The 18,229-nt window shown below is 42.6% G+C and overlaps 1 protein-coding gene across 1 annotated transcript in view; it reads right to left on the reverse strand.

Annotated features, from left to right (window-relative positions):
• Positions 1-8,806: 8,806 nt before the first annotated feature.
• Positions 8,807-18,229, reverse strand: part of TOP2A (DNA topoisomerase II alpha) — a 35,546-nt gene continuing 26,123 nt past the window's right edge. Inside the window, exons 24-35 of the mRNA XM_066631343.1 lie at positions 17,192-17,387; positions 16,739-16,830; positions 15,809-15,964; positions 15,637-15,720; positions 15,028-15,225; positions 14,775-14,883; positions 14,464-14,604; positions 14,217-14,352; positions 13,451-13,509; positions 11,880-12,005; positions 10,452-10,684; positions 8,807-9,894 (exon numbers count right to left, since the gene is read on the reverse strand). Coding sequence (XP_066487440.1) covers positions 9,751-9,894; positions 10,452-10,684; positions 11,880-12,005; positions 13,451-13,509; positions 14,217-14,352; positions 14,464-14,604; positions 14,775-14,883; positions 15,028-15,225; positions 15,637-15,720; positions 15,809-15,964; positions 16,739-16,830; positions 17,192-17,387 — 1,674 coding nt within the window. The 3' untranslated portion in view covers positions 8,807-9,750. The remainder of the gene's footprint in view (positions 9,895-10,451; positions 10,685-11,879; positions 12,006-13,450; positions 13,510-14,216; positions 14,353-14,463; positions 14,605-14,774; positions 14,884-15,027; positions 15,226-15,636; positions 15,721-15,808; positions 15,965-16,738; positions 16,831-17,191; positions 17,388-18,229) is intronic.

Here is an 18,229-nt window from a genome sequence, read left to right on the forward strand (position 1 = left end):
GGAGAGCCAGATCTAATCCCACTTGTTCTCTGAGGGGAGACAGAGCAAGCCCAAGGTCTCATTCTTCAGGAAGCACAGGCTAACTAGACCCCTACCGCAAAGTTTGCAAAGTTTTCTCACTTGCCAATTAAAAAAATGATTTGTGGTCACTTATAAACAAAATAGCTAAATAGCCAAAACACTGCAAAGAAAAGCCACTTTCTTGATGGCATTCTTAATCCTCCTCCTCCTCCTCCCATCCTTTAGTCCTAAGCTCCTCCTCTCTTATCTAAAAACCATTTAGAGAAGGACCTCAGGAAGAAATCAGAGACTTCCTTCAGGTTTCTTACAGTTCGTCACTCTCCCACATCCTAGAATCAGCCCACCCATAAAGCCCTCTGAGGTGGTCTTATGCAGCAGTGAGAGTTTCCACATCTATCTGTTCTCTCACCTCCACTGCCATCACCTCCTCCCCTGACTCCCTTGGTTGGGAAAGGAGGATGGGGCAGGAGAGGAGTGTGCTAGAGTGTTTTCAGCTCTGTCCCCCGTTTCTTTCTCCAGTCCAGAGGATGGGAGAAGTAGAGACTGGCACATCATCATCATGTAAGGAGGGGGGAAAGCATTTTGCACATTGATTCAGATGCTGGGAAGTCTTAGGGCCCAGTTCTATCCAACTTTCCAGCAGCAATGTAAGAGAACAAATATTTCCTCACTTTGAGGAGCCCTCCATGACTGTAACACCAGTGCACACTCTGTTGGTATGGCTGTATCGGCGCTGGAAATTTGGATAAGATTGGGCTCTTAGAGACATGAAGCTGGCCTTACACCACGTTAGTCCTTTGGCCAAATTAGCGAACTCTCCTAAGTCTCCAGGAAAGGTCTTTTCAGTTCCTGTAACCACGATATTTTTAAATGGAGGTGCCAGGGATTAAACTGTTACTTTAGGCAAGAAGGTGATGTGTGTTACCCTGGTCCCGGGCTCTTGAATCATCATAAAACTCATCCGATTCCCCTTAAACCCGCTGGAATATCTACAAAGGAAGAGGCTTCCTACCACAGAATAAAGAACGTTTATTCTTTAAGGTTTATTCTATAAAGACCAGGGAGATAGAAGGAAGTAACACCATTCTGCTGGACCAAAATGGCAAATGTGCACTTTGCATTAAAATAAAGGATATCATGTAATGTTTAGTCAATTACATCTGTCTGATTTAAAATTCTGTTGATCAGCCCAAAAAATGCCCTTGAGCACAGACAGACAGACAGAAAGAATCTGCAGGTGGTTAGTGCAATGCCATCCAAAAAGAGGCATTCTCTCACACAGGAGGGTTATGGCCACTGAGACATACATACAGAATGAATTACCTGAAAACAAAAAAAAGTATTCTTGTTTCTTCAGAATGATGTCTTATTCACATCCAAAGCAATACTGAAGTAAATAAAGATATATTCTTGACAACACAATCCTAACCATGTTTATTCAGGAGTCAGTCCTAGCAAATTGAAACCCTTTTTTAATATGAGAGAGAGAGAGAGAGAGAGAGAATGTCAAATTACATGAAAAGAACATAGAACCGCCACTCAGCTGCTGTTACATATTCACTGACCAAATTAATATCATAAAATGAAGATATGCATCAAAGTGTAATTAGAAGAATCACACATGCAGTACTGAGTATCAGCACATGAGCCACAGGTGATAAAACTAAGCATACAAAAACCAAATCCGACCTCTTTCAAAACTTAAAACACAAATATTCACCAACTTTTGTTATATGGATCATTCGTCAACTGTAAGGGACTCTGCTTCGATGGAAATTATACTTATGCTTCATGAATTCTACAAAAGGGGACCAGTGCTAATGGAAAGTGGGGTGTTTCTTTTTTGGTCTTCTCAGTTGGATAGTTCCTACAAGTTTTATCAGTCACCTTCCATGTTTTCAGCAACCATTTCTTCAAAACAGGATGCCTCCATCTTTGGGCTATAAGCATTTTGGCAGCTTTCAGATGATTCCATACCAACTTGCCCTTTCCCCAATTCAACTTGGTAATCAACATACTTCAAAAGAATCTTTAGTTTATTCAATGGCAATTTTAGAGGTAACTATTGAAATGATACAGATTGGCTCTCACCAGAAGTTGATTATGGGACACTTCCGTCAGATACTGGGAATGTATGTATGGGGTTGCTTACATCACCAGGAACTTGTCACAATTCCTTTAAGTTTTACTCCAAGGGGGAAGAAGGTGAGATACCACCGATACAGTATTTTATATAATTTTTGTCTGATCTTAACACAGTATGAGTAAGGCTGTTGGTGATTATTTTCCAAACGTATTAGAAATAATATATCCAACAATTTTATCCCACTTCCTTTTGAAACTGTTACTCTTTTCATCTAGACAGATAACAACAAAACATTATCTGAGACAGAGAAGCTCTTTCTACCTCTTTGTGCTAAGGATTACAGACTCAGAGAGCTTGCAACTCAGAGCATGATCCCCGATACCCTGTTCTGTTTGTGCTCCTAGTTGAAAACACTGCAATCACAGTGGGGCAATTCCATTTAGAATATAGTTAATCCAAATGTAAACACCTCGGAGGATGTACAACTTCCATAAATTCAGTCACTCCACATCTTATCTAAAGGAACTGTCACCTCCTAATACAAATAAAGAAGACAAAGAACATTTGGAGGACAGTCCACAGGTGTGCCACATGAGTTTGGGAGAGGGTCAATTATTAGTAGGGCCATTGGGGGATATGAGCCCCCTGGCAGCAAAATGGTGTGCCTTGTCAATTGTCCAAAATCTGATGGTGTGCCTTGAAAATTTTAGCACCTTGTCAGTGCACCATGTGATGAAAAAGATTGAAAATGACTGAGCTAGAGGAATACAACTGGCACATTTTCAAGCATGCAGAACTCTTGGGATATTATTCATTCTGACAGCAGTCATTCTTCCTGAAACAGGGACTACAGAACACCTGATTTCAACATCCATGTTAGACTGCAGCTCAATACTGTATTTATTTTTAATTGGATGACAATCCTACATTTTTTACAACATAATAAAGAAAAGACAACTTGAAAGGTTTCAGCCAAGCCCTGGCACAACTTGCAAAGTAATGGGAAATGGATGTAAAGAATCCACCACATAGTTTTCCAACCAACCCACTAGACATTACAGCCAGACAAAGAGAAACGAACCCATTCTACTTCTCAAATTGCTGGGGGAGGGGGGCTTCTGACTTTTAGAGATTACTCAGCCAACAGATAGAACAAGTCACTGGCAATTTATTTTTCTTCATTTGTGAAGGAGAAATATTGGTGACCACCTTAACAGAGATTTGTTGCAAACATTATTACTATAAAGATCTTGTCAATTAAATGATTAAAAAAAAAAGAACCAACAACATGGTCTGCAGTTTAAAGAAAGTCAAGGATGTGTTTTGTCTTGACTGGGTTTTTGCCTTTGCAAGCATACAGTGGACAAAGCCAAGGACAATCTATGCCATGCTGATTTCCCACTATCATGATGTATATTTTACATTTAAAGCTTGTCCCACACGAAAGGTTCCAAGTGCGCTATAATTAACACACTAATAATAGCCAGCAAATTAATAAATATTGCACCAATTAAAAGCTAAAGCACCTCGTAATAAGAGCCAGCCAAAACTATGAAATGCATCCCAACAAAATTTTAGAGGGGAGTCAGCCAAAGTTATGAAGCTATCAAGAATGCCTTTCTAAAATACACGGTGAAACCGTGATATTTGCTCCATTTTATTTCATTTTGTTCTCTTGATCAAGTGTAACCTGAAGTTGACCCAAGTTACCTAAATACCATAGGGCGCAATCCTAACCCCTTATGTCAGTGCTTTCCAGCGGTGCTAATGGGATGTGTGCTGCATCCTGCAGTTGGGTGTCACTCACGGAAGCCTCCTCAAAGTAAGGGAATGTTTGTTCCCTTACCTCAGAGCTGCATTGCCCTTATGTCAGTGCTTGAAAGCGCCAACATAAGGGGTTAGGATTGCGCCCTCAATCTTTTTTTTTTTTTTCCTTCAGAGTCCATGCTAATTCCTAGACAAGAGAACGTCTTTGAAGAAGAAAGCTTGGTGTGCACATCTATGCCCCTGTGCTCCCTTAGTGACACCACTGGCTCAACATACAGACCCTTTTCCCTCTAACTTCGTGACTTTCAGAAGCTTCATGTCTCCCAGCTGAAAGGGCAGGCCCCCGTTTCCTTCCATAAACACACCTACTCCCAGTTGAAGCTTGTTTTTTCCCCTTCCCATCTTTCTGCTTGAAGCCAAGAAAAAGAGAGATGGGAGGGGGAGTCAAGACAGGCCTTCCCACCAGGTTGGCAATAAAACAAGAATCAAGGTTTAATGGTCGCAGCAAGGGCAGCTGTTCTGAACATCCAGATTTGGTCCCATTCAGCTAGCACGTACCCTGTATTTTTTACTAGGGTGGGGGGGCTGTAGCCATATCAAGTATGCTAAGTGTTTCTGTCTAGGCTTGCTGCTGCCTTTACACATTTATCTGCTGTCGCTGGTGGCTGCAGTCTCGGTATGCATAAAGAAATGTACTGGGATGCTATCAGTCACAGGCCACTGGCAGCAGCAAGGAACATACATCAGAGGCAGCATATCAAAGAGCAGTGTGGCCTAATGAGTCATGCAGGACTACAGTACTGTGAACTATTTTTCTGATTACCAGACTCAAAAGGTCGCCTACCTTTTCCAAAGTCTTCTCAACACAATGTGGGTTCCAGAGAATGGCATTAATGTCAGGATCTTTGGAATTTTGGTTGCACAGAAGGTTGCCAAGCTCTTCACTAACTCCCTCTGCAGCCATAAGGCCCACTGTTAGGTCCAGCCTGTGATGTTTTTCAGTTTGCCCCTTCCTGAAGAGATTCTTGGAAACAAATCAAGCTGTAATGGAGGGGAAGGGTGACAAGAGATTCTTTCTTGTCACCCTTCCCTTCCGTTGTAGTTTGATTTATAGCTATGATTTATTTCCAAGTGAGAAAACTGGATGCAGGTGTTGCTCAAATCTCAACAGGACATAAGGATGTGGTATAAGTGAGAATGCAAAATGACACCCTCCAAGAATGTTTAAGGGATGATTTTGGCTGAACTCTTAGCCCACTCTCGTCCTGAACAGAGCTCGCCAACCCCCTCTTTTCCCCAGCTAGAAAATGGCTGCCCTACAGATTGCTCTGGCTAGGAAGCCTGCACTCCCTCATTGGTACTGAAGGGAAAGAAATGTGAATAGGTCCTACTTCTAAAAAGCATTATACACAACTTCTATGAGGCCTCCTTCCCCTCTCCTTTACTGTGGTATCAGAGAGCGGGCACTGGGCAAGAGCCCACACGGCTAGTCAACCCTTGAGCTATTTAAGTACAAGTGGCAACAGCTGACACCTAATGCTAACAAGAGGTGAGCAGAGGGAAGGTCAGGGGGACCCTGGGGCAGGTCTCTGCCTCAGGGCCCACAGCACTTTGCACCAGCGTTGACTGAGGGCAAGGGGAAATTATGACTACTATACAGATCCAATGAGAACTGCTTGAGGCGTCTTTCCCTGTTTGTTCCTGTATTTTAGGGGGGAAAAGACCCATAGCGTACAAAGGTCTAAGAAACAGAAACAAACATAAGAACATAAGAACGGCCCTGCTGCATCAGGCCAGAGGCCCATCTAGTCCAGCTTCCTGTATCTCTCAGCGGCCCACCAGATGCCCCAAGGAGCACACAAGACAACAAGAGACCTGCCTCCTGGTGCCCTCCCTTGCATCTGGCATTCCGACATAGCCCATTTCTAAACCTAGCTAAACTATACATGAAAACTCCTTGTGAGGAACATAGCAAAGGAGGATTCATTGCAAAACTCATGCCTCACCAGCTAGAAGAGATTGTGAAGAGGAGGTGTGAAGAATCTAGAAATCCTTCCTTGAGAGATAAAGGACAAAAAGAACAACTTCTATAACAGGAATTCATGGAAAAACCTGCCTGTTTCTTTGAAAACCAACAGACTAACCAAGGCTGCCTCTCTCTTCCCAAAGCCAGGCTTCCCAGCTGATAATGGCCCCACAGGTGGCATGCAAGCACACAGCTGAAGGCTGTCTACACAGGAGGGAGACTTATAGCTTGTGGCCATAAGCATATTTAAAGAACATAGCTTTCCTTGAATGCTTGCCCCAGTTGTAGTGCCAGCACCGCTAACCCACATGCCCCAAGCCCATGTGGTCCTTCTCTTTCTCAAAATTAAGCTCTTCTTCCTGCCAGTGCCCAACCTGCAGATAATATAGAAAGCTTTGCTTGCTTTGTAAAAATGCATATTAGGCCATGTAACTTGTCCAAGAAGCTTCATAGCTTTCAGCTTTCTACTCCCCCCAAAATATTGACAGTACAACTCTACATAAGTCTCAGAGTTTGATTCCAAGTTAGTGTACATGAATTGCAGCCACAGTACCCATTTGTCATCTTGTTCATCATAGGGACCCCTCAATGTTAACTTAGCAGCTCACAAGAGCATGCCATTCTGTTTTAATAGACACTGTACCAGCTCAACAGCAGTTACTTTGAACCACCTTACACGTGACGAAGTTATGTGTAACATGGATAATTGCTTCCATCATTTTGAACCTTTAACCAGTCCAATAAATAGTATCATCTCATAGGGGGCTGCTAGCAGGATGGCTCATATAACACTTCCTTGAGGTTGCCAAATGGGGCAGGGGAAGAGATATGTGTTTCAGATACCAGGACACCCGTGTTCATGTTCACCGTACAAACTTTCCTGCAGAAAATGCTGCAAGATGGATTGTGCAAATGACCACCAGTGCTTCCTGCAAGGCCCAAATGTAGGCAAAATCTCTGTGGGAACAAACACGTTTGAAATCCTCAAGGCTTAAGGCATCAGGCCTTTGGGTGTGCTGAGGCAATTGCCTCAGGCCTGACACAGGGAAGGGGTCATACCAACAAGGAAAAACAGCATACTCAATGAGAGAAGGAAAGTGGTGCCTTAAAATGAATACTCAGCCTGTGATTCTCAGAGCCTTTAAAAATTAAAAAGGCCTGTTCTACAGTCAATTCTCATTATCTGCTATGTTTAGGTTCCTGGAAAACCTAGTCGATAACAAATTAGAGGATACTGAATCACTGAGCCTATGGGAAAAACTGAGTTAGGTTCCAGGGAACCCTCTATACCAGTGATTTTCAACTTTTTTTGTCTCGCAGCAAACCAACAAGGAAGTAAAATTGCCAAGGCACACCATTTGTTTTTTTGACCTCTGACAAGGCACACCATGCTGTTGGTCAGAGGCTCACATCCCTAATGGCCCTACAAATAAATGACCCTCCCACAAACTCATGAAAATGGCTGCTCTACACTCTGTGAACCTGAATCTTAACTTGGAAGTCTATGGGGCTGGCAATAGTAAGGGCTCATTAACTTCCCTACATCTGCACTTGTGCTAAAAGTTTGGGGTCTAAAAGGGGTCTAATTTGGTGCAAGCTTCCCATGACTTTCAGGCATGTTCCTATAGTAAAACAGGCCATCTGATATTATATACCACTGATATTATACATCTGAAATTTCCAGAGTGGAAGCATCTCATCAGATCAATGCAGTCTAAATACAGTAGCATTATTTCAAGAAACTATCCCATTTAAAACAAGGCTGTTTTCTTGCATCAACTATCTTCACCAGTTTAAAAGGAAATCTGTCCAGTGTGCAAAAAGATGTCCAGGCTGGGGTCTAATGTTCTTTGGCCGCTTGTACAAGGCATCTGTAGCAGCTCCTGCCTACACAGAATCGTTTTACAACCTCCAGCTTTCTAAGATGTTTTCAAATCTGGAACAGACTCATTCACTGGGATCCTTTGTAGCAACTCAAGGGCCTTTAAATAGCACAGCAGAGAGGAAACTAAAAGTGTTGGCTGAGTCTATGCAGAGTCATCCCTCTCCACCTCCACCCTCACCCCCTCATCCCAGTGGAAAATCTGACAGCTCTTTCCACACTTGACTGCTTTCCAATAAACACACTTTAGTCTGACTGATACTGGGTCCTGGAATGTCATTTTAATGATCAACATTGGGTGGAGGGGAAGGGGCCACGCCAATGGGTTTTGCCAGACAGTATCCCAGACTGTATTGCACTCAGACTTCATCTTTTAAAAAGGTATAAAAGATTTCTAGAACCTGAAGACAGAATAATTTTTACCTACCCATAGAGAAGTGTCTATTTCTCTACTGAGACACAGCCTAATCCATGAATTTCAAAATTGTATGTTGTGAGGATTGCACAAATAATGAAAGGTTTACAGTTCCCTTGTCTAGTGGGAACCTGCCTGCCACATCTCTGCATGTTTCATTGGAATGAACCAGCTTACTGGAATTGGCTTTTGAGCCATCAGAAGGGCATTCGATTCTGGTACAAGCTTGGCTAAAAGTAATGCTACCAGTTAAATGCTATCTTCTAAGACACAAATGGGATTATTTTCCAAGGCTCAAAGGAAGCTCTGGAGAAAGACTGGAGACTCAAGGTTCAAGTTCCAAATGGTTCCCCAGTCAGAAGAGTCTAATGTATGGGTGGCTAGAACAGGTCTTCTTTCACAAGAAAGTTAATGGTGGCTCCCAGGGGCTTGATGGTGTTGGCTTTCAGGTCCTGATCTAAATTCTCTTGCAAGAAGGATATAGGATATCTTCACTTCTATGGAAGAGACAGTATTCCTAATACAGTACTGTACATTTTGTTCAAAATACCCAAGAAAAGCACAACCTTCAAGAAGAAACAGGTTTTATTAAGCAAATATAAAAGCAGCAGTTGGAAGAATATTTAAAAAAGGAAAAGAAATATTTAGAGACAGACAGAACAATGATAAAAGCTTAGCACAATCAACAAAGCACTGGCTATAGAAAGCACTTGACATCTGTTGCACCATATGTATGTACATATGTATACACACACACCCTTCCAATCAGATGGGACAAGGTCCTACTTGTGCCCTCTCAATAAGAAGAGGTCCTACGTGTGCCCTGTGTTACCACCCTATTGTGACTCTACCCCACGAAATTTATGGAACCAGACAGGCAGCCCAATCTTTTGCTGCCCTGGCACCCAGAGGGGCAACAGTGCTGCTGTATCCTGTGGTCCTGGGGCAGGCGCCAGAGTTTTCTTGGGATAAGAGAACATTTGTTCCCATACCGTGGATAAAGCTCCAGTGGTCCCAATGGGTCTCCTCAGAGCTGCAGCAGTTATTTTGCTGGTGCAAAACTGAGGGCCGTGCAGGGCCTCCAAGCTTGAGAGGGGGCATAGGATACAGCAGCAGCCTATTGCCGTCTTTGTCGCTTCTGCACCCCCCCCCCCAGTTCTGCCCTGAAAAGCTGCTCTACCTGCTGGCAGAGAAACTTACCACCGCAGGAGTGTCTTATGGCGGTTTTGTGACGGTGGTTGCTGGGGTAGCGTAGCAGCCGCTGGCACTGACCCAGTGAAGGTTGGGCCCCATACTAAGAGGCTCAGAGGATAAAGGGGGAGGGAACACAACTCTTTCCCCCATGAATATATCATCTTGTGAAATGGAATACCCAAGGGTAAGCCTGATAAAAGCTATACTGTATTAATATTCACAACAGAGAAGCTCTTTTGCAGGGGCATCTCACAAAAAATATTTAGTAAACCTGCTGTGCAGTTTTGAGGGGAGAAAATTAACTACTAGGCTGTGTCTGACAGCAAATTTTGTGACTGGCTTCAGACAGCCCATATATCTTAGAACATATCATCATCTGACTCTTCCAGGTACTGGACAGGCTTCTTGGCCCGACCTGGCCTTTCACGGGGTATAGCTGGGCCAGGCAAGTCTTCATCTGAATCTAGTTCAATGGAGAATGACTCATCCACCTTCTTGGATTTCTGCAAAGCAATGGAAGAAAACTGGTAAGATCCCAACATATGCTAGAAATTCAACATACAGGGATAGACACCATCAGCTTCCCCACAAGAGAGCAACATTTGTTCTAAGCATTCTTACATTGCTTTTAGGGTATTTCTATGCTCCTCTCTGAAACCAGGTCCCCCCCCTTTCAAAAAGGGTTGATTAGGTTACGTTTTAAAACATTTGTCATATATCAACTAGCTTGAGGCCCTGCAAGTCTAGACCTAAGCAGTTCCCATATATAAAAATGCCTAATTTTACCCAGGACTTCCAGAGACAGGTAAAATAAATTTATTTTACCCAAAGTAGATTGTGAGCCCTTTTGGGACAGAGACATTTCGTTAATAGATTTTGTCTCTAAACCACTTTGTGAACTCTTTTGTTGAAAAGTGGTATATAAATACAGTATAATAAGTGTTCATGATACAACACTGTGGGCAAAGCGGAGCAGTATGACCAAATAATTCTTCAAAATTATTCCCCATCTTGCAGTGTTGGGACTAGAAGAGTGGAACATGATGTGGGGCAAGCAGACCTTAACTGCTGTTGATTTTTTAACTGATGGGCCAAAGTCAGAATCCAAGTCCAGGGAAGAGGAAGAAGAAAAGAACGGCTTCCTTTTGGCAGGTTTCTTTATCTGGGCAGGTGCAGATGGCTTAGAAGCTGCTCCGTCTGTGGAGGAATCTGAACTCTTAACTTCTGTTGCCTTCCTGGGTTTTGCAATTGTTTTTTTCTTGGACAAAGCATCAATAATGGAAGGCTGATTATCTAAAAAGCAAGAGAAATCCATCAGGTCTTTGCTGCCACCAGACCCTTTGCCTCTTTCTAGCAGGAAGTTGGGTCTGCCCAAGCAACATTTTTAAGCCACTGCCACAGAACTGATTCTGGCATTTGTCAAGACAGTGGTTGCATTCAGATGCCATGTTTTCCAATCTCACAAACCACAGTAAACTATGGTCTGAGCAAGCCCTTCAAACCAAGATCAAACTGTGATTTGCAATTCTGGTTTGGAGGGCTAGCTCAAACCAGTATGCCAGTTTAGGCATAACAAAAAATACTGGGTTGATTTCAATCCAGGAATTGTTCTGTTACACTGAGCAGGAAAGAGAAGGAAAGGGGATGTGTATACAGGATTCATCCCCAGGAACACAATGTCTGAATGTGCCCTGCGCACAGCTCAAGACAACAGCTGATAAAATTGAAGCATACCTTTTAGGAAACATGGTATTTTTTATGTGGAAGCGGTATTATAACCAGTGCTGAAAAGTATCTTGACTGTGAAAATGGGATATTAAATTGTCAGCAGCAAAAGCTGCACAATTTTTTTGTGGATATTTTTTATCAGCAACAGACTTAAAAGTGAAAGAATGCTCTCTTCTGGCTTGATGGTTTCCTACAAAGTCCTGGTCTTCTGGCAATTGAACAAGAATACTAAACAACTGCAATACAACTTGCTTTATGGATATGGAGGATTCCGATCAGATATTTTTTTAAAACAAGAAAGCCAAGGAGTAATAACAATCTTCTAGCCCACATTGTTACCTGAATCCCCAAGACAACAAAATGAGGCTGGCTGGGTTGGTCATTCATGCCTCTAATCTCTAACTTTTAGTTCCTCTGCCAAGAAGTCTCTCCTTGCAGTCTAACTGAAAGAGCAATTCAGTGATGGAACAATTGTTCCTAGAGCCTGTGGAACCATGTTCCTTGAAAGTTTTCAGGTCTAAAGATGGCTGCTTACAAAATCCTTGCCTCAGAATAAGCAGTTCAGTATGACTCATTGTGTCCTTTCCAACTCTTCTTTTCTAAGCACAGTGAAACTGTGAACCTCTTCAATGCATTTTCTGTTTGCACAGAATCTGAAGTTACCTATAGGTCACATATGAGAAAGCCTTCTGATCATTTCAGTAGTAATGCCATTGGAATACTTGGCTCCAAATGCACATACCTCCAAAACAGTTCTTACCTCCAGCAACACCTTTTGTTTTCTTGGCTGGAGCCCTCTTTTTGGGTATGGGTTTCACTGGCTGAACGGCAGGCAGAGAGAAGGCTGTCAAAGCTGACTTCGCTTCATCATAGTCCTCAACATGAACTTTAATACAGAAACATCTCCAGTAAACAAAAGGGACCCAGATTGTTTGAATCCTGAGCTTTTTTCAACTTTGCTCTCAGGCCTTTAATTTCTACAAATTGCATAAAATGGATGAGTGGAGACGAGATGTTTGCTTGAGTCAAGAGAGGGGTAGTAGTAATGCAGATGTTACTATGTGCTCCCAGGGCAGGCCTGCTCATAAGAAGGCCCTTACTGTATTTGCAGCCCCTGAGGGAATTTTAACACTCCTGCTGTTTGTGGCCCTTCCTCACATCTTTGTGAAAATATCCAGGGCTCACTCAAGCTCATCAGAAAGGAACTGAAGATGGGAGAATCCCTACATCAGGGGTGCTCAATAGGTGGATCGCGATCTACCGGTAGATCGCGAGGCAAAATGAGTAGATCGCGGAGCCCTGTCTCTCCAAACTGTTAATATGTCAGTTTCGTCTAGTGACTAGACGAAACTGACATATTTAGCTGACACTAAACTGACACTGAAACTGACACTTTAGCTGCTCTTCAGGCATGCAGCAACAAAACTGACGAAACTGACTAGACTCCAGCAGGGGCTCCATGCATTAAAGGGGGTGTCTGTCAGACACTTCCTTCCCCCCTGGTAGATCTCTGGGCCTTGCTGGGTTTCAAAGTAGTTCTTGAGCCTAAAAAGTGTGAGCACCCCTGCCCTACATCATCCTGTCTGCCTTGCTTCTTCTTCTCTTCTTAGAGTCAGAAGTGCATGGTGAATTTGGTGTCAGCTTTCCCAGCCTGGTAGACACAGCCTGCCACGCTACAGAACCTACCTATGCCTAAGACACCAGCGTACACAAGCAGAGACTTAACAAAAAGAGGAAGGGAAGTGATGTGCACAGAGCTATGGGCTACAGAGAGAAAAGAGCAAGCATGCTCTGTGCAGTGGGGTAGAGAGAAAAGGGGGTTAACAAACAGAGCAGTTTAGTGACACCTATAATCTTGCAGAGACTGAAAAGTAACGGGTTAAGAAACCACTGTGAAAATTGCTAAGTTTGTTTACAACTACTAGCTATTGCTGCTAAGGAATGCACATTACGCCATGCAAAATATTCAAACAAATACAGAATCAATCATTTGGACGTAATGTTGGAAAGAGCAAGAGGTATCTACTAACTTGATTAACAGTAAAGTAAGTCCCACTGTGTTCTTTGAAATTTACTCCCAGGTAAGTGTGTATAGGATTGCAGCCATGTCATGTTTGATGACAACCCTGAACCTACCATTTCCATGCAGGTTTGTTATGATTTTGCCATTATAATAGAGATCAGTCAAGCAGTTTAAAAGCATAATGATGCATCCAAAATACAGGGGAAGCATTTGGCTGTGTCAAGCAAATCTGACAAGCTAATTCGTGGGAAGAGATTTCAGCTGTGGCAGACTAGATCAGAATGGTTTAAATCAAGTGATACACTTACCTGAGATAGTACTTTGATGTTCTGGCAGTCTTCCTTTAACCTCCTGTCCCCTGGCTTTCCTAAAAGACAGAGCCAATATTCAGAAATGTACTTGTCCTCATTTTCATATGCCTGCACTGTAATCAATAGAGAACACTCAGTATGAAGCAGAAGAGTCCTGGGTTCTCTGCAATCCTATGGTTGGACTCTGGACTTTTAAAATCCAAATGTTCCACAAAAGTTTGCTTTTTCTATGAGATGTTCTAGGAGACACAACCATGACACTCACATGCTTTGGAACTGACACAATTTGCTGAGCAAATATGCAAATCAAGGGGGGGGGAAAACTGAGAGCATATCAATATTTACGAAATCAGACTGCATAGTAAACAAAAGACAAAAGTGTTTCTCATGTAAAACATGTTGATAATGCCAAGGCTAGCAACATCTTTCTCTCCCTTCTTGACTTTTTCTGAGTTCACCAGACAACCCAATGAATAAGGAGGGGCCTACAGCTCAGTGGAAGAGCAACTGCTGTGCAAGAATAAGGCACCCGTTCAATTTGTGGCACCTCCAGACAGGGCAGAGAAAACTCCTGCCTGAAACCTCATAGAATCCTCACCATCATCGCAGACAGCACTCAGATGTACTGCTTACTAGTCTGACTCCTACATTCTTAATTTTGTGCAGCTCAAAATCTTGTACGCTTCTTTGTCAATCCTGATTAACCCTCAAAGATATTGTTTGCTGTCCTGGTTTGAATATTTTTGCATATTCAGAAACTCACTTAGAAACAGCCTTTAGCTTTGCAGCAGGAACCTCTGCATTTTCTTCAGAAGGCGCATTGTCCGCCATTTCCTCCCGAGCATGAGGTTCCACATCTGTACCACTGACGTCAGAATCCGAATTCAATACATAGTTTGCTAAATGAAGCAGAGTCAAATTTAGGATAAGGTTTTAGCAGTAATGAGCCAACTCTTTTGGCCTCCCTCCCAAAGACTTAAGTTCCTTTTTAATGCCTTTTGAAAACCCACCTGCAGCTTGGTGGTGTGGGATGTTTGTACGAGGCAAAAGCTCCCCACTGTCCTCTTCTGATGATTCAGTGTCAGACCATGGATTCTTCTTCTTTTCTTTTTTTACTAGCTTGAATGGCAGTGTGGATTGTTCCTTGGCATCTTTTAAATGTTTTAAGAAGTTTAATGTCATATGAATAAATTCTACTTTCTTGCACCCTGTGCTTAATATGAATATTGAAGACACTCTGATTTTGGGAACAAGATAAACCCAGACCCTTCTAAGGCAAAACCACCAAAGAAAATTAAAAACATTTATAAGCAGTTTTTACCTGACTCTGTTTTAAATTTCTTTGCTAATCTTTGTTTAAGGGTCTTCGGTTCCTTCTCAGTCTCTAGAGAATCTCCTTCTTGATTCCCGTCATGCTCAGGTTTTTCAGTCTACAAATAACAAGGGAGAAATAATTTGGTCACTAGAGTGAATAAGTGATAAGTATTTTAAAAGGCACAGGAAAGAAAACCCTATATACATTACAAATACTGAAAATACACACATCTCTAACATGTGAACACTTCCTATTTTACCTTGACTTTTCTTTTTAATTTCTTTTCTGCCTCTGCTTTCATCTGCTCAGTCACTCGGGGGATGACTCTTCTGCCATGTGGAGAGGGCATGATTTCTTTGAGTTGCAGCTTCTTCACTGTCAACTTCCCTCCTTTCCCTTTCACAGGCTTGCCAGCAGTTCCCATCATCTCATCCTGTTTTTCCTTGTTTTCTAGAACCTAGAGGACGACAGTCCAAAAGTAAGCCAAAGAACTAACATTCTGCAATGCTTAATTTTACTGCTTCCCATCCAGCAAGGAACACTTTTTGGAAGGAGCAGGAATAGACACCAAGCCTCTACTTCATTTTTTTTTTTAATGGATACCAGAAAACAAGCGTCACCAGGATCTCTTTGCTCCCTGGCACTTCCTTCAGAGATTTATCTTAGAACATATTAATAGCCCTTGGCCCCAATCGGCCATCTCTTCTATATTTCTTTCAGATCCTCTGGGATCACAGAACTCCACTCTGAATGTGCATATGTACATGTGAGCACATACACACTTCAACTTAAGAATAGCCCCTGCTATGGAGCAATCAATAAAAGCCAGAAACTGGTTAGTTGGTCTTTTTGCCCAAGGGTCACATACATCAAGAGCCTCAACCAAGGCAGCAAGATCTTCTTTCCATAAGTCATCAGGACTCTTCCGCTTCAGGTTTTCCAGCTCAGTTTCCTAAGGAGGACCAATGAGAAACAATTAAAGGCACATCTGGGTCCTCAATGCTGACACCACTCAAGCCTACAGCTCATCATCCACCTACTTTGTCATCCCGTTGTTTGCACAGCTCATCCTTTTTTTCCTTTGTTAGATACCAGAGAGGCATGTTTAGAAGGTAGTTGAAATCTGGCCCAGTGGCTGTAGCCGATTCATTTTCCTTTTCACTGTCTCCCTCTTCACTTGTCTCATCATCATTGGTCTGGAGCGGGAGTGAAAAAAGCAGGTCATTTCTTAGTAGCGATTGAGGCTACCTGCAACACAACACAGCTTCCTAGCCTTTCAGATTGAGGTGGTGGTGATCATCTCCCCATGCTTTTCTTTGATTTGGAAAAGCAGTGGCTTCCCTCCTATACATTAGTTCCTAGCTGTTAAGAGGTCTAAAACACAGGCTCTTATCTGGTATCACCTCTCTGTCTCAAGAGGTGAAATGAGGCAACACTGGGAGAGACAGCAATGCTGACAAACCATGCTAGCTGTGCATACTATACTGGGGGGGGGTCACCTTTCTGCCTTAAATTGGTAGGGAGGTCCCAAGGCATAATGAGAGTCATGACAAAGCCCCATTTTTCCATGCTGTAGCATCTGCTAAAGCAGTGGGAATGGAAAGCTATATGGTAGCTCTCACTGCTGAAAGTAGGAAGTGTAGGAATCCCCTGAAGCTCCCAAAAGTCTGCCTCATTCCCCAGGGGCTTTAGGTGAATCCCTGTGGAGTATGGCAGCTCACCAGCATTTTGGCTTACACAGAAATAGCACTGGAAGAGCTGGATGACTGGAAATCCTATCTCCTGAAGTGCTTGCTCATTGACTGGGCCTTGTTTTAGTCAACTGGGGTTGATGCACAGGCTTCCCTCTTGCTCCCAAACCACGTTCTCTTAATTTGGGAGCCTTGCTATGAATGAGTCAGAGAACTTGAAGATTGAAACTGGGGTCAGAAGTTGCTGAAGTAACTGGAAAAGGCCGAGGCTGCTAATACCTTCTGTTGGGACTCTTTCCATTTCTTCACTGGATCAGAATCGTAACCCCTCTGGATAAGGACCTTTATCAATTCTTTCTTGGGCTTGTTCTCTAAAATCAAAAACATTTTCCGGTTACCACATGGCATGAGCCCAGGTGAACAAGCACTCTTACAAAGCCAAAAGGAAGCCTCCCCCCCCCACTTAGCATTTTGGCACCAGGACTGGCACAAGGTCAACTTGGATTTCCATGAACAGAAAAGCCACATCTAATCAGTTTACTTTTAACTCTCTTATCCTTCCCTACCAAGTTAGCACAAAAGTAAATAATTTAAAAAAGACTGGATTTATTGACTCCAATTTTGGAATTGACTCCAATTCAAAGTAAGCAAGAAGGTACGTGCAAACATTCTTCTAATGAATGTTTGCACGTACCTTTTTGCTTACTTTGAGTGAACTCTGACAAGACTTACCAATCACAATTTTGCCCTCTATCTTTTCCAGGATGAAGCGAGCCTGGTTGTTTAGTTTTGCAGACTCTGCACCCAGCATCCCAGCAAGCCAGTCTTTTCTTAAGGTATAATAACGCAACCTGAGCTCATAGAACTCCCGAAGAATATCCTCTGCAGTTTCGTATTTCTTCAGGCAGCCAACATGGTCAAACAATACCTGAAATAATAAGTAATGCTCCAGATGTCACAATCATCAACGTCTGTGTGGGTGGGCTCTGAAAAGCTAGACTGACTATTTTGGGGCCAGGTAAAGAATTACCATTAACCTGTTCTATTTCTTTGTTGTTCTGTTCAAGTGCATAAATATTTTTATAAGTCAGTTTTGTAAAACAACCACTGAGAAGAAGCAAGTTGAAGAGAGCCAACTCATTTCTTTCAGGCAACTGATATTCTTCAGGTGGCTTTAACGGAAGATAGTGGGCAGGCTGACTAGCCACTCATTTGAGGACATAACAAGGCTGGTGCAAATTGTAGAGTTCACTAGCAACTGGATAATATATCAATCTTCAACTAGGAAGCATTTTTTGAAAGCGAGATGACAAACTTTAATCAATTAATTGCTGAAACCAACAAAAGCTTCAGTTGAAGTTGGACTGACAAAGACTTCATAACTAAAGACATTTGCTGCCATGTCAGCTATGCAGATACGACACTTGGCCTCTTCCCTATGCCAGAACTGTTGCAGAAATTGGAAGATTTGTCTTTCTAGTTTCAGATTTATCCTGCCTTCTTCAGAATCCTCAATTTCACTGAGGTTCTGCAAAACAGAAAAACTAAAAGATTGCAATGAAAAATCTTGTCTTATCACCTTTCTAGGTCCCATCTGGGTTCATTTATTGTTTCAGAATCTCTATACTGTCTTTCTTATAGAATCAAGGTGGTTTACATTGGCAGGTTGGCCATAAACCCCATGTTTCAAATGGGGTTTTTACAAGCATTGTTCTGTGTGGAATCTCATGGAACCCTTCATTTCCCTTCGCAGTGCCAGTCTTTTCTTAG

This window comes from Tiliqua scincoides, chromosome 5, assembly GCF_035046505.1.
Source record: "Tiliqua scincoides isolate rTilSci1 chromosome 5, rTilSci1.hap2, whole genome shotgun sequence".
Classification (NCBI taxonomy): domain Eukaryota; kingdom Metazoa; phylum Chordata; class Lepidosauria; order Squamata; family Scincidae; genus Tiliqua; species Tiliqua scincoides.